The sequence below is a fragment of the Haemaphysalis longicornis genome, unplaced genomic scaffold, assembly GCF_048455015.1.
Source record: "Haemaphysalis longicornis isolate Haplotype H1 unplaced genomic scaffold, Haemaphysalis longicornis Haplotype H1 scaffold_3, whole genome shotgun sequence".
Classification (NCBI taxonomy): Eukaryota; Metazoa; Arthropoda; class Arachnida; order Ixodida; family Ixodidae; genus Haemaphysalis; species Haemaphysalis longicornis.
Window position 1 is genome coordinate 43374174 of NW_027526335.1, and position 15618 is coordinate 43389791.

Consider the following 15618-nt stretch of genomic DNA (forward strand, 5'->3'; position numbering starts at 1 on the left):
TTTCGGTTTCAGCGAGTGCCGCGAAACGATGGATTTTGTGGATTTTGTGTGAGCAAAGCTGACCACGTGACCGTCGGAGGGATATCACAGAGCAGAGCCGCCATAGCACTGTCGAATCCGCATCGACGGCAGTTTCTGCGAATGCCCCCACGTACTGATCTCGTGAGGCGCTTAATTAAATAGCGACCGTGGATGTGACGCAGGCGCTGCGAGTGCAAATGCTACCGCGGCTAAAGAACGACGCGCGACGCTCGAGACGGTGGGTGGCAAGACGCGCGCTGGGAGCAGCCGGCCGGTCTGCCTACAGGTCCGCCTACAGATGTGTTCGGCTCAGCACTGCGGCGGATATTCGAGTGCCGCTCTCGTAAGCGGTGCAGATGACAATTTTTAATGCAACCCGCCATCGCATCATTAACTCCTTTCTCATGTAAGCCACTATGGTCGGGACTTGGGGACAATTTCGTGCAGCGGTAACAAGCTACCACTCGAGCTACCTGAGCCGGCCTGGGCCACTTCGCGGCCGTGGCCGCCGCCTGCACAGCGACCGTGCGGCTAGCTCAGTGAGCTTTTCGTGCCTCCGGCGCGTTTTCGCATCCAGTGGTAATAAACAGTAATAGAAACAGAGTGCCTGGAATCGCTGTAGAACTTTGGTCGCGGCCAGCTGCCCGATGAGCTGACGAAATCACGGCGCCTCCGCCGCCAACGACCGGGTCGTTCGTTCTCGAGAGCAGAAGCTCCGCCCTCCGGCCCTCCGATTGGAGCGGCGAGCCCGGCGAGCCCGCGTAAAACGCCGGTAGTGCGGAAGCGGCAAACACAAACTCGTGACGTGTTTGGATGTTGTTTATTTACAATTGCGCGTGGTCCTCTGCTGGCTGCTCGGTTGAGTTTCGCACACTTCAAAATTGATTTTAAATATGTTCTAGGCTGTATTCGCCGCTGATATTTTGCAGATGATGTATATGTGTTCCCACCAATCTATCTCCGACGTTATCTCGCCTTCAAAATTTTGTGTCAGTGCCCCTTTAATGTTGCCTGCATCTCCTGCTTTGGCAGCAAGAGTATCGGCTGAAATTAAATCCGCAAGTGTTGCTGCAAGGCAGGATGAGCAATGCACACGTCCACCATTTGCACGTAAAAGCAAACGTAGATGGAGCGTATGAGGTACAGCAAACATGCAATGAGCAAGCGTCCACAGACTAGATGGAAGATGCAAGATAGAGAACAGAAGCTGGCTTTCACTGGATTGTGTCGTGATATGGATTGGATTGACAAGTGCCTTCTCCCAATGTTGCCTTGTAATAATAGAAATCCCCCAAACTTGTAATTTCACGCAACACACTGAAACTTGATTGTTGTTTCTTTACATTTGTTAACACCTAAAATCTACGACAAACACTTTAAATTCTTGTGAAAAGACAGGGCCATTGATTCTCTCCGGAAAAATCAAGGGTTTTCAAGGATCATTTAAAAATTCCAGGACTTTCCAGGCCTTGAAATTGACACTTCTAAATTCAAGGGTTTTCAAGGATTTCAAGGACCTGTGCGAACCAAGAAAGGACTACAACAAAATTTAGGGCCTCTACTCCCGACCCCCTCACATAGGGGGCAGTTCCAGACCTGCGAATGCAAATGGGACTACTACTTCTTTGAACTGGAAAAAGGGGAGAGGTTCATGAAAGCTGTCCTTCTGAGCTTTTGAAGCTTATGTGAAAGCTGGCAGCCTGTGGCAGCTTTCTTTAATCCCCACCCCACTATTAAGAAAGGACTACAACAACAACATTTAGCCCCTCTATTCCCCACCTTCCTCACATGGGGGCAGTTCCAGACCTGCTGGATGCAGGTGGGACTAATCCCTTTGACTGAACTGGAGAAGGGAAAGGGGGGGGGGGGAAGGGGTGTAAGAGCTTTTGAAGCTTGCGTGAAAGCTGGCATCTTGCTAGCTTGAAGACTAAGTACAGTACTAGATAAAGCAGTATATTATGTGATGGTCAGTCTCACATTGCGCTAAGCGAGGGGTCTTGGCAGGAACAGCTAGAACGTCATGCCGTCAGCCTTAACACTAAGAACGACCCCACATAGGGGCATTTCTCGGGAGCTTGCGTCGGCTACAGCTTGGTCAATAGCGGCGCATAATCATCCTGAGACTTCTTCAGACAACGCCAGCCGCGTGGGATTCACAGTGTCCACGCGCCCATGGCGTATATTTAGGGTGCCCACACCGAGCGGCACACCAATCAGGCGACTATTCACTGGCCGTCAATGGCTCGCCTGATTGCTCCCAGCGCGCGGGACGAAGGCCAGTGGACACAGCAGCGCAGCTAAATGGCTGGGCGCGCATTGATCGCGCCACACCACGGCAGTTTCCGGGCAACAGGCTAGGTAAACAGCGCTGCGAACGGAGCCGTTATCAGCGGGCGATACCGGGCTCGGTCAAGGATGGGCGCAAACGGCAGATTAAAACTCGAGAAGACCCCCGTTCGTGGAAAACTTGGAAAACGAACGGCGAGGAGAAGGAAGCGCTCGCGCCGCATAGTCCGTACAGCGCGCTGCTGACCATATCGCACCAAAGCTCGCTCGCCACTGGCAGCTAGGCAACGCTACGAGCGTCGAAAGAGAACGATAGCTATAAACGCGTTGCCGCTTCCTCGCTGGTGGCGAGCTACAGGAAAAAAGGCCTAGCGGCAAGCAGTCTCTACAGAAGCAAAAAAGAAGGCAGCTTCAGCATTCAGCGAGTCGTCACAGCAACAAAAAACGAAGAACAAAAAGGCAAAGCGCGCGCCTAAGGGTTTGCTCTAGATACTCGCCACGCCAGTGGGGGAACGAGCTGCGCAAGCGGCCGGCTGTGCGCTGCGTTTTAAGCCCGCACAGCTGTTCTCGGCGTCAGCGCTTGTCGAATCCCCTTGCCTTCCCTCCTGTGTAAGCGCATGGGCTTAGCTGCACTCGCGTCACACTTGCGATGGCACGGTTGTGCGCATGATGCCATGTCCACTAATTCACTCTGGCGATACCGTACCCCTCCCCCCGCGCGGAATCGGCAGAAAAAAAAAAAGAAGCTTCTGGCGTTCGTTGGACGCGTACAACACGTTGGAAAAGATCGTTCGCAAGAAAATCATTTGAACGAAACAAGCAGAATGTTATGGAGGCCTTCGCAGTCGAGCCGACCACGGAGGCACATGACTACCCAGCCGATTGAAGCTGCGGTTCTCGGCTGGATCTGAGCGCGGGGGAGAGGGGGTGGCTACGATTGTATGCACCAGGCAATCGGCTGAGTGAGTTGGGAATAGAAACAGCGCCGTTCGGATCGAAGTGCATTACTGTCAGAGCTACACGACCTTCAGCTCCGCTGCCGAGCAGAGCGGCGGCGACGACGCTCGATCAACCAACGAGAGACATTACGAGGTCAAGGTTAGCCGCGGCACGGCTTCTCGCAATATGCTCGCGGCGACCGGACATTAGAGTACAGCTGACTCTACCACCAACAAGCACGAATGAAGGGCAAAGGGGATAGCGAAAAGTGCCTCACCGCGATCCGGCGGACGAGTCGTACCTTGGAGCCGCCGACGCTTATCCAAAGGCAAACAAACGTCCGAGCTTCAAGCGAGGAGAGCCCGACGACTGGCGCGGCGGCGAGAACCGTCGCCCGGCGGAAAACCCGACGCAAACAAACAAACAAACAGGTTGCTGCCGAGAAGCGCAGGTGAGGGAGAGACGAGCGCGGCACAGCCACGGTAGCCACGGCGCACTTGGGAAAACGCCATGTTTTTCCTGGCTCGCTGGCGCTCGGGAGGTGAGCGCGCCGGGAGCGCTCAGTTTGGCCGACGACGGAGTGACGCAGCCGCGCGGCAGGAAACCCAAGGTCCGCACATGCGGACCCCGAGGCGGTTCGTACTGCGGGTCGAGTGCCGCGTGCCCAACGCTTCCACGGGGTCGAAGGTCGCCGCTTCTTGCGGGGGGAGGTGTGGCGACCTTCGATGAGCCGGCAAGAGTTGGCCAGGAGAGCACCCTTCTTTCCTCTCAAACCACGCGCGGCCTGAAGACTTCACGCGCGGATGGCTCCCATTCCCCTCCCTCATTAAAAAAAATGTCCCCCCCCCCCCCCCCCCCCTTGTACTCACCTATGTTCGGTCGAAATGTATCCTACGGGCCCATCAGATTCATCGCGAACACACACAGTACATAATTCGGAAAGCGCGTGTATTATGGTGCCGAATTCCACACACGTCACAAAACTTGATACTGACGTGAAGCCGCGCTGGTAGCTGAACCGCTGAACGCCGACGTGCACAGACCTAGTGGGACGCCGCAGCAGACGCACTGCCATCTGGTTGCACCCGCGAGAACAGAGTGCGCTGCGGTGCCGCTAGGTGTCTTCGCAAAACCAAAATATTTGCGAGCGCAGCGACAGCTTTATTGTAGGGAAGAGTTCTCCGTGCCCTGCGCAAATGTGGGTATCCTGCGCAAATGCGCGGCGTGGCAGCGCGGCAGCCACACAAAATATATAAATAAGCAATGCTTTTTCGCGATGCGGACTTCTCCGCTCTCTGTGTGATGTTTCGGAAGTCTCCGGCGCCCCTTGATTTCATTAGTGGGCAAGCCAGAAAATGACGTTAAATTCGCAACTGTCTTGGGTGCCATCAGTTAGTTCGGTACGCTCGGTCAGATTTAATATGCGCTAATTGGTGATGTGACCGTGCGAATGCAACCACAAATGGGCGTTGCGCTAGCGTACTGGTCCTGATCAACTGCGAGACGGGGCATCCACCGGCGGCGTCTGGTGTCATCCGTCTCCGGAAGGCGTGTCCTGAATTCTGGGGCCGTGCTTGGAATAGCCGTGTCGCAGGAGTTCGGAGGATGATGCGCTTGGCAACAGGCGTTGACCCCCACATCGAGTCTTCCGCGAAGAAATCACGTGGACCGGCGTCGCTCACGTGCTGGCGCGCCGTAAACAGGGACGGTCCGTGGCCCCCCGCCAGAAGCTATTTGCAGGCGACTCCAAGGTTGCCGCTCGCCCGGTTGCCGCAAGCCGCGGTCAAGAGCGATTGGCACACCGGAAGCAACTCGGACAACCGGGGCCACGTGAGCGGCGCTCTTAAAAAAGTGCTCCCCGAAATAAGACGGTGGACCCGGCCTTGCGCAGAGGCATTTTGGCTGAGACCTGACGGTAGAACAGACGTTCGCTTAGGACCACCACCGCGCCATGCCGACTGCACCGTGTCTCCAGACGCTGCAGCGGGAGTTGGCCGACTCGATCATTCGGCTGGCGCCGCTCGACGAGCTGCGGATCCTGCTTGCGTGCGGAGCCCGCGTCAACGAGCCCGTCACCCAGGGACTGCGCCCGCTGCACTACGCGGCTTACCAGCAGTACGACGAGGCCGTGCAGCTGCTGCTTGTGCGCGGTTGTGATGTGGATGCCATGGACGACGTCGGATACACCGCGCTCCACCTGTGCGCCGAGCGGGGGTTTCTGCACACCGCCGAGACCCTGGTGCGCCAGGGCGGAGCGCGCGTCTGCTTCACCAACACCACCAAGCCGCTGCTGGGCAACCCGCCGAGGGCCACCCTGGCCGACGAGCCCCTGCGCCTGGCCGTCAAGAATGGCCACTACGAGTGCGCGGACATGCTCCTACGCCACGGCGCCAACCCCAACGCGCGCTACTTCCTGGGCGCCGAAATCAACCTGGTGGGCCCGCTGAACGTGTCCTTCCTGGAGCTGCTGCTTCGCCACGGCGCCGACACCGAGGCTCGCGACCGCGGAGGCCTCACGCCTCTCATGAAGGCCGCCCGGCATCCTCACGGACTCGAGGCAGTGCAACTGTTGCTCAAGCACGGCGCCAACGTCAACGCCATGGCTCCCGACCGGCACGACCGCCGCACTGTGCTCCACTACGCGGTGCTCTCCGGAAACCTGTCCATCGTGCGGCTACTGCTGGACAACGGTGCCAAGGCTCGAATGGAGTCCGGGTACAGGCACCCGAGCCCTCTGGACTTTGCCATACTGCGCGGAGACCTGGCAGCCGTGAGGATGCTGCTGGACGCTGGAGCCGACGTGAACGCCGGCTCGCCCATTGTCGGTTCCCCGCTGCACCTGGCCCTGTCCGAGCGCTGCCGGGACCGGGAGGCGCTGGTCCGCCTCCTGCTCGAGCGCGGAGCTGACCCCAACGGCCTGACGTACGCCGAGAGCGGCGGCACGCCGCTCGTGCAGCCTCCCCTGGGCGAGTACCTGTGCGGCCAGGAGGAAGAACCGCGCGGCGCGCTCATCAGGCTCCTGCTACGCTACGGCGCCCGCGTGGTGCTTCGGCCGCAGACCAAGGACCCGCTCGGCATCCTCAGGGCGGTGCGCGGACTTCGCGGCGAGGCGCTCGACACCGTGCTCGAAGCGGCCGAGGCCTGTCCCCGCGCAGCCGTCGAACGCTCGCTCCTCCTCCTCGGACCTGAAGCCAAGGAAGGTCTGGTAGCGCTGGCCGCCCGGCCGCAACCGCTCAAGCACCAGGCGAGGCTGTGTGTGCGCAGGATGCTCGGTGTGGGACCTGAGCTCGTCGACAGGGCTATCGCACTCGACGCCCTCCCCAACGTGCTGCGACGGTACCTGCTCTACGAGGTTTGACGCCCACTGCTCGCTCTTGATCCATGTACAGACTCCTCGCTGGGACCCACACAAACATACTTGGTTGGTGTATAAAAAGAATCGTTTTCTTATTTTGTCACAAATAGTTGTCCCGACCATTCGTTTTATTAGTCCTAAAGAAACGTTGGCGAAGTCTAGGTGTTCCATTGCAGCCACACGTGGCAGAACAGCAGCCACAACGAAGCGATGGCCGTCGTCAGTAACATCACGGGGAATCCGATCCTGCGAAGAAAAAAATTGCATCCTTGTAAACGCTTGGCTAACGCAGACACTAGCGGACTCGTGCATGCACTGTACGTGTCCAACAGAAACGTTGCAGTTACTATTTCAGCTTGTCCCACCTATACGCGAGAAACTTCGCACTGCACTTTTGATGACGTTGCCAGTTGCGCGCCATGCTTATCTTAATAGGAACCAGTTCACACCGCGGCTCGCAAACGCCTGAAATAGGTAGTTTCTCCCTGGTGTCAGTGTCAAAAAGGAGTTCTTTCCTTTTAAATCTCTGTACACCCCTGCTCAGACTCGCAAGCCATTTACCGTCCCTGTCAGGACAACGAAGACCATGTGGCAAACGAACTAACGCAATGGTCGTTAGTATATGTTTTTCCGTATGAGAAAGAATACAGCTTGGGTGGTCATACAAAATCATACTTTGCTTGGTATATGTATACCACTTAGTTATAGGCCATCTTCTAAATTGCCTCGGTTCTAACGGCAATAGAGGTTAGGTACTTCCACATAAAAAAAGCTCGTCAAGCAGGGAATGTGGGGCATTTGTGTACGAGCAGTACAAGACTGTGTCCACAAAGAACTGCCAAGTTACAAGGTCTACGTAACTTACTCCGCGCACCAAAGCTCCAATACACGGACGGAATGATCATTGTCTGCGCCAGCACAGTGCGCTGCGCTGTGCCGTACTGTAACTGGCGTTCCAAAGACAGCGCTTGCTACATGTGCAGTCAGCCCAACAGATAGATAATCGTTAATCTGCTTTATAACCAACACCCGGAGAAACTGCGCATAGCTGTATTAGACGCCCGTGCTGCCAAGCGTGCGTAGTGCAGGAATGGAATAATTCTGAAAAGCATGCTTCGTCTTTGTCTTCCGCACCACACTAATTATATACATATAAATATATATATATTACTTTCTTTTCTAATTTTGTAGAACTTGTATACGTTGCAAGTTCAGCGGACGTTTGTTTGTTGCTGGGCCGCTAGGGTTGCAAACGAGGTGGAAACTTGCGTCATTCCTCCTTGCATTAGAGAGCACACCCAGTACCAAAAGTACGAAGATCGTTTCAGGCCAACAAGTCTCTGCAAAGCCAGCATCTTTCTTTGCAGTACCAGAAATTACTTTGCCAGGAGGACGAGAGCTGTTGCCGGGCGCTGACAGCCTGAGTGCAAGCCTTCTTGGCCACAAGCCAGGGGCGCCGTGCATCCCGCATTTTTAGCACTGCAGGCTAAAGATTGGCGTGCACTCGCACAGAAACTGGCGTATATGCGCGGAGTTGCAACGCGGCACGTCCCTCACTACGAGGAAAGTGCGGTAGTATTCACGGTTCGCACGCTTTTCTCACGGTTGCGACTTGCCCGCGTACTCAACTGCAACGTTCTCTAAACCTCTCTGCCCCACGGCAACAAGGATTGCGTGCACCAGCTCTTCGCCTCATGTGTATATACACAGATGCAGTTTAGCCTCTATTTCCCTGCACCCCATTACAAAAACTTGCCGAACTAAAATCGGCCACCCCACAGTCGCCCAAAGGCTTATTGCTGTCACTAGTTTACGAAGTTTCCAGTGTAATGAAATACGTAATTCGCCGACCGCTGCCGGCGTTAAATCGAGGTTGAACCCTCCTTGTTGTGTGTGTGTGTGTGTGTGTGTACGCGCGCGTGCGTATATATATATATATATATATATATATATATATATATATATATATATATATATATATATATATATATATATATATATATATATATATATAACAGTACAGGGCTGGGCAGCTGAATAGTATATTAAATTAGAATCACCACGAAAAACATAACAATATTTAATACGACCTTTCGGCTGGGATTCAGCCTTTTTCAAGTGAAGTACAAGGGTCGAATACAGGATATATGTAGGCTCGCAGGGAGCGCTGTGAGCACGTGGACACATGATTTCAAAAGCGTACAGAAGGAAGTACAGCAAAAAACAAGAGGAAAGAAACGTACTGCACGACTTTATTAAACGGGCTCATGAATTGAAACCCTTCCGCACTGCACGACTGGGCGCGCAGGTAATCCATCTCAATATACAACGCGGTGAAAAGCAAAAGCGAGGCACTTTAGGAAGTGTGTTTCCTTCAAACAAATAAGGAAGGGGTACTGGGCATCTCACTCCAAAGGAGCGGAAACAACCTGCCGCAAAAGGGGGAAGCGTAGAATCAACAATTAGTAAAAAGCCAGCAATGTCTCGGCAGAAGGCGACGTTGAAGTTCAAGAACCCAGGCGGGCGGATTAGAGAGGTGGCCGCGTCCACAAAGGAAAATGCCGCCGCTTCCCGACAAATGGCTTATCCGCGGCCCGCATCCCGGTCACAAAGCGGACAATGACGACCCCTCGATGGGCGCCGACGCCGACAGAGGTGTGCAGGAGCCACCGAAGAAGAGCACAGGTTGTGCGAGTGTCTTGAGAAATGACACACAAGGCAGGAAATAAACAAAGAAACACCACACAGAAAGAAGCACTTGAACAAGCCCCCGGCTCATGACATGAAATGGATAAATACAGCAAATTTTTAGCTTACATTTGATACTTTTGCATGTAACAAGGGCTTGCACATTATTAAAAAAGAAAAAAAACAAAGATGTGACGCACGTACGAGAACAAATCTACAGTGATCTAGGAAACAGATGACACTTTGTAGCTATAGCTACGAAGTGTCGTCTGTTGTGTGCGCATTCGTACTGCCATTGATGACTATAGTCATCAATGGCAGTACGAATGCGCACACAGCATTCTTTAAACAAACTGACAAACGAAAGAACAAACAAAGAATACGCGCGTACAAATCATAGAACATGGGGAACCATATCAGTGAACAAAAATAGCTTACAAAGTGGCATTTCGGGCAAAAGAGCAATGAAGCATACGGAAAAAAATAACTTATTCACAACACTACACTCTAAGCTGGGTAACCCTTAATAGAGGTATACATTTTCGAATTTTTGTAACCTATAATTTATAAGGTACAAATGTAACCTATATCTTCGTAACCCTTATATACGTATACACGTAAGGGTTACTCAGTTATGGGTTACTTTTCCCCTTTCAGCATGTATACCTTTATATAAGTTACATCTACCGCCGTCCAAGGCCACACACCTGGAAGGTGTCATGTTGCACGCCAGGCGCGCTTTCGCCGGCGCCGAAGTGGCGACGCCCCGAAGGCGCATTTCCCGCGTGGTAAACAAATATCGCGTTAGTGGAAGACGATATGTGCGACCATGCTGTCCATTGCGCCGTCTAAACTTTTGCGTCGGGTGTCTTTTGTTCGTCCCTTGAACAAACTGCCGGCCACACGGCTGGGGCTAAAGGAGACGTTACTTTTATAATTCCTAAAATTGCTGTGCTAAAAAGCTTGAAAATGTTGTCTCAATATATATGCATTGCATTACCTGCTCGATAATCGTTACCAAGTTTGTCACCCAAAAATCTTTGAGTATTGGCAAGGATTAGGTCTCACAACAGGCATAACTAAATTTGATGTTTGCATCAGCTTTGTGCCGTTTAAGAAACCAGTATCAAACATGCATGATAGGTCTTTTAGTAAATTGCGGGCATTAATTTTAGCTTTAGTTAAACAACATTAGGCTTTAGTGAAACCAAGCTTTAGTGGAAACATGCACTTGATAGCATACGCCAAAAGGACGCCAAAGTTATGATAACATAGCCTTAAGCCAAAAATTCTTGTCTGACAACTTAGGCCATGATTATCAAAAGAGAATTGCAGTACATGCACACATATTTGCGCATTTCACAGGATCACATTTTAAGACGTTTGACATCAGTAGTTTTGAACATTCACATTTATTATTATAAAACACCTGTGGGCTATTTATTTAAAAGCAAAGCTGCGAACCACCCCAATGTAATTATCGTTCCTTAATGAGTATTAGACGAGTGCGGATTCCTGGACGAACTGGTTGTTTCCTATATTGCTTTAGACTTCCAGGTAAAACTCGGTTTATTCATATATCCTTATTAAACCTATTTAATAAATGTTGCGTGAACAGCTTCACAAACATGGCCAAATATACAGATTATTTACCTCAATATTTGCACGCATGTATGCAAAGTATTTCGAATTTTTTGGTACTGCAATTGAACAATTTCAGACGAATTCGAGTTTGAGCTACATTTATAAGATGGTTCTCAGAGGTGCACTTTCCCAGTACGGCGTTCTTGTCATGGTTCCCCACAGAAAAAACGCAGAATGTGGGAAAGTAGAAAGAACATTTATTACAAATTCACGGTTTCATACAAAGCAGTGTTTATGGCTATGTTCCCTGCATTCTCTGATTCACTCAGAGTCTAATATTACACTTGGAATTCACTTGTCTTTACGAATCCATCTTTACACTTCCCTCTTAGGTTCCTCTCTACAGTTCCACCTGAGTTGTGATTCCCACGCCAAGTTATCGTTTTTTATGCAGCACTAACAAGTTTCTAGACCGATTGCAATCTATATCTTTTGGACAAACTTTAAATGGGATCTATAATTTCCTGCATGAAAAAAGGCACTTGGAAAAATTCAGAGATAAGCTTCGCAATTTAAGTAGTACACAAGCAGGCACAAAATCAGGGCACGCTGAAGATTTCCCCGAGGTCATCTGAATGACTTGTTCCCTGCTGCCGCAGATGGAGGTATATATGTGAGGGGCCGTCACTTGGATTTCCCCACCTTGAAGAGCCATCTACAGAAAATTTCAGAAAAAGAACAAAATCCAGTGCAACCATAAGCCCCTCACACTAAATCACAGCCATGTGAAGTACGAAAAATATATTGCACGAAAATGAAGACGGAGACCAGAGAATGAAATGAAAGGCCACACCAGAGAAAGAGTTATTTACGGCCTTTCAAATAATTTCAGATCATTTCAGTAATCGTTACACAGAGTGATTTGGCCGCATTGTTCAGAACAACGCGAAACCACAATAGTCATACCGGCCAACCTTCCCAAATTTTAATCGTGCCGTGTTCCTGTTTATCTCGCAAAATGTTTCTGCATGCTCACCAGAACAGGCAGAAACTTTGGGCTACGAGATAAACTTACATACGTTTGCAAAAGAGAAAGCAAAAACATTTCCGTGCCTTCATGTGGAATCACTAGTACACGCAACAGAGCGAACGTCGCACTAAACCCAGGAAACGTGCTTTCACGATGCTGACGCTATCCGCGTCACATTTTTGGCTGTACTTAAACATCTCCCTCCCCCCCCCTTGTACTGGCAGTTTCATTTTGAACGAGGATCCCACGTGGAAGCCAAAACGTTTTTCATTTCAGTAAGGTGTTCTTCTACCGGTGGTTTCTTCCTCGGCTATTCGTAAAAAGGAATCGGCAACTTACATTTTTTCTCCGTCCAAATGTGTTGTGGGAGAGGATACATCTAGAATTTGCAGCGATCTTCAAGTGGCATTCCCGGGAGGTCTGTACCTGTAATGACTCAAAGGGTTATTTGGGTTAAAATGTAATAGGCTTTAGAGCTGGGCAGTTGGTATACATTCATAATGAAAGAACACCTCAAACTTGACAAGACGAAGAGAAGAACACAGCACAAGCCCTCACTAACAACTAGAGCTTTCTTAAAGAGCTCTTTTGGAAAAAGAGTTCTTCTTGTTGGCTCTGCAAAACCACGCATCTTAAAGAATAGGTAGAGTTGCTGAAAAACTACAAAGCTCCATGCTGAGAAAATCGTTATGTGAATTCATAAAGTTCATGTAGTAACGAACTGATAGAAAGAGTCAGTAAGCATGAGGCAAAATAAGATACGAAATATAACATCATAACACTTGAAGTAAGGCCTCGCATTTTTACAAGAGAATCCTACTTTTGTCTGTGCAGGCCTGGGTGCCATCTTTACAAAGAATATTTGAATGAATGAGTTTTAGTTGTTGCATTTTTATACCGTTGTTTCCACGGAAATCAGACTTCATTTCAACTTGTGTCATACGCAGAGAAGTCCTGGTTGTCTGCTCAAGGAACACTGCCTGCAAGAAAAATAGTAGTGCTCATAAGACATAGCATAGGTAGCCAGATGCAGCCACACTTTTCGAACAGCCAGCAACCGACGAGGGTGCAGCACCCATTTTCACACCTGCACTTGTCTCTGTGTAATTCGTCACAATTTCTGTATCATCAAAAAACAACAACAATCGAGCAGCCTGCATGCTGGCTCATACATACGACCATTCTGTAAAGTCACTTTACTGCACTACACTAGTATTACGCGAGACAACCATTTGCCCTGCAATACCACGCGAATAAATGAAGGACTGATTTGTGCGAATGGGAATAATAAACCCACTAAACATGGTGAAAATACCCCGCTACCTCAAAATGACTAACACCAAATTTACCCACTCAAGGAAAAATTTCGGGCAGCATTTAGTGGACTGCTTTTCTGCAGCACACACCTTGTGTTTATCGGATATATTACTACAAGGCCAATAAACTAGGCACCATTCCGAATATATGCAGCGAGAAAAATGAATATTTCCCGATGGCTGAAACAAAATGATAATACCCAGAGAATAGTACGATAATATAAGACTTTATTGGAAAAAAATTCAAATACTCAAGCAGAGCTACCTGACAATTACATGGATCAATAACTCGTCAAGTGCGCCCGATGCAGCCAACAGCGTAAACAAAACGCTCAACACATGACGAAGACACGCAGAGCAGAAAGCAGGTCACGAGCGGCGTTATCTGTAATAATGTACGGGCTTTCAGGATCGTCCGCTCTAGTCTGACGCAACGAACGTAAGCCCGCGATTTCATTCAATTGCCGTCGCGGGCAACAGAAAACGTCCAGCGAAGCAACCAGTCGGGTAACGAAAATCCCTCTCGAATGCTGCAATTTCAAATTGAAAAGCCCCCAGCGAAAAGATACATCCAATGAAAACACGGAAACCGTTACGGGAATATACTCACCGAGTTCGTTTTCACTGGCGCCGGGGCATTGGTCCAACATGCGAACTTGACGCTGGTCGTAGAAGAACGGGTCGTGTAGCGTTGCCAGTCACAAATGGGCTCGCCGCAGCGTCCGCGACACAAAGCCGACAAATAAGTCTTGTAACAGCAATCCTCGCTTCATTGTAGGGGTATCACAGCGGTAAAAAGGCTCGAGGGGCGCGAAAACGCGGCCACCGGGACTGCGGGCGCCGCCATTTCTCTATATCCCGTCATGCAACAGAGAAATCAACGGCCGTCTGGGGAGAAGGCGCGACGAGCATCTCTTATAGGTTACAGGGCGTTTTATAGGTTACAACGTAAAGGTTACATGTCAGATTTTGTTGATGTAACCTATAAATCATTCATGTAACCTATAAACCGCTTTTAACTTCACGCTTGTAACCCTTAGAATGGACTGGGATAAAGAAAACATCAAAATGGATCCATTGTAACCTTTATTTTACAGGTTACATCCCTTTAGAAGTTACATTATGGGTTACCAGGATTAGAGTGTAGACCGAATAAACCTCGGAAAGTGTAATGATGTGATACAGCAAGATTTCGTGCACGAGAAGCATTAAAGCATACGGAAAAGTAACCTGCTGACAACGATGAACCATCCAGCGCTTGAGAAGTGGTAACATGCGATACGTGCCACTAGTCTACAAGGTCTAGGTTTGAAGGCACGATAGCCTTCCCGGAGACTCATTGATACCCCTTGTGAGAGTGTTGTATTTGTGGATCAGGTAAGATTCGCAGGCTTCCCTGTCGAAATGGGTTTTAACTCCTGATTGGAGCACTGTGGCCTTAAATTGGTCGAATGGGTGTTTAAAAGAGTTGATATGTTTTGAAAGGGGGAGATAAGGTTTTGTTTTTGCATCGGACCTGTGATTATTGATGCGAGTTCTAAAATAATTTTCAGTCTGTCCAATATATTGCGCATTACAAGCACCACATTCTAGGAGGTAAACTATATTTGCAGTGTCACAATTAAAGCTGCCCCTGATATTGTGAGGACTCGTCCCGATCGCCCGAGAAAAGGCGCTGTCTCGAATCTTCGCCTTTCAATATATATATATATATATATATATATATATATATATATATATATCCTCATCAACCGCAGCAGCCCCCTGGTTGTGTCCACTGCAGGACGAAAGCCTCTCCCAAAGATCTCCAGCAACGTCTATTGAGAGCTAGCTGAGTCCCGGGCCCCCACCCGAAGTTTTCGCAGCTCATCCCTCCATCGAGTCCTGGGCCAACTTCTATTGTGTTTATGGTTTATCGACAGCCACTCTGTTATTAAACGGATGGTCCACCTGTTGTCCCTCGTACGCATGACGTGACCCGCCCACGCCCGTTTCCTTCGCTTAATTTGTGCTAGAATGTCTTCCACCTGAATCTGTTTCCTGATCCACGCAGACAATAATCCATACACACACACACACATATATATATATACATGCATATATATATATATATATATATATATATATATATATATATATATATATATATATATATATATATATATATATATATATATATATATATAATGTAAAGCACAAATAGCACTCCCTCACCAGAAAAGGACCTTCTGAGCACCCATAATTCGGCCGCAGTCCGGCGCTCTCGGGAATAGAGGCAAACACCGAGGCGGACAGGGTAGCTCGATGCTATACTACCAACCGAGCACCCGATGATTCCGACCTCGAAGAACCCATGCCAGTGCACCCGGAATACTCGGCCACATTGGCATACTACAGGG

The 15618-nt window shown here is 49.8% G+C and overlaps 3 protein-coding genes across 5 annotated transcripts in view; 1 reads left to right on the forward strand and 2 right to left on the reverse strand.

Annotated features, from left to right (window-relative positions):
- The window catches only part of LOC144174349 (protein cycle-like), a 43428-nt gene extending 39091 nt beyond the window's left edge, over positions 1-4337 (reverse strand). For 2 of the 3 annotated variants that reach the window (XM_077703002.1, XM_077702999.1), the window contains exon 1: positions 4116-4337. The gene's annotated coding sequence lies outside the window, so the exon portion shown is untranslated. Of the gene's footprint in view, positions 1-3523; positions 4006-4115 lie in introns of those variants that run through there. The other variant, XM_077703001.1, reaches the window with a different exon arrangement.
- Positions 4338-4496: 159 nt separating this feature from the next.
- Positions 4497-6708, forward strand: LOC144174351 (ankyrin repeat domain-containing protein 61-like). The gene has a single exon (XM_077703003.1). The coding sequence runs from the start codon at positions 5198-5200 to the stop codon at positions 6602-6604; it is 1407 nt and encodes a 468-aa protein (XP_077559129.1). The 5' UTR covers positions 4497-5197; the 3' UTR covers positions 6605-6708.
- Positions 6709-15618, reverse strand: part of LOC144174348 (P protein-like) — a 358011-nt gene continuing 349101 nt past the window's right edge. The window contains exon 10 of the mRNA XM_077702998.1: positions 6709-6847. Coding sequence (XP_077559124.1) covers positions 6760-6847 — 88 coding nt within the window. The 3' untranslated portion in view covers positions 6709-6759. The remainder of the gene's footprint in view (positions 6848-15618) is intronic.

Excerpts from the sequence above, each read along its gene's own strand:
- LOC144174351 (XM_077703003.1), top strand. The coding sequence starts at position 5,198 with ATGCCGACTGCACCGTGTCTCCAGACGCTGCAGCGGGAGTTGGCCGAC.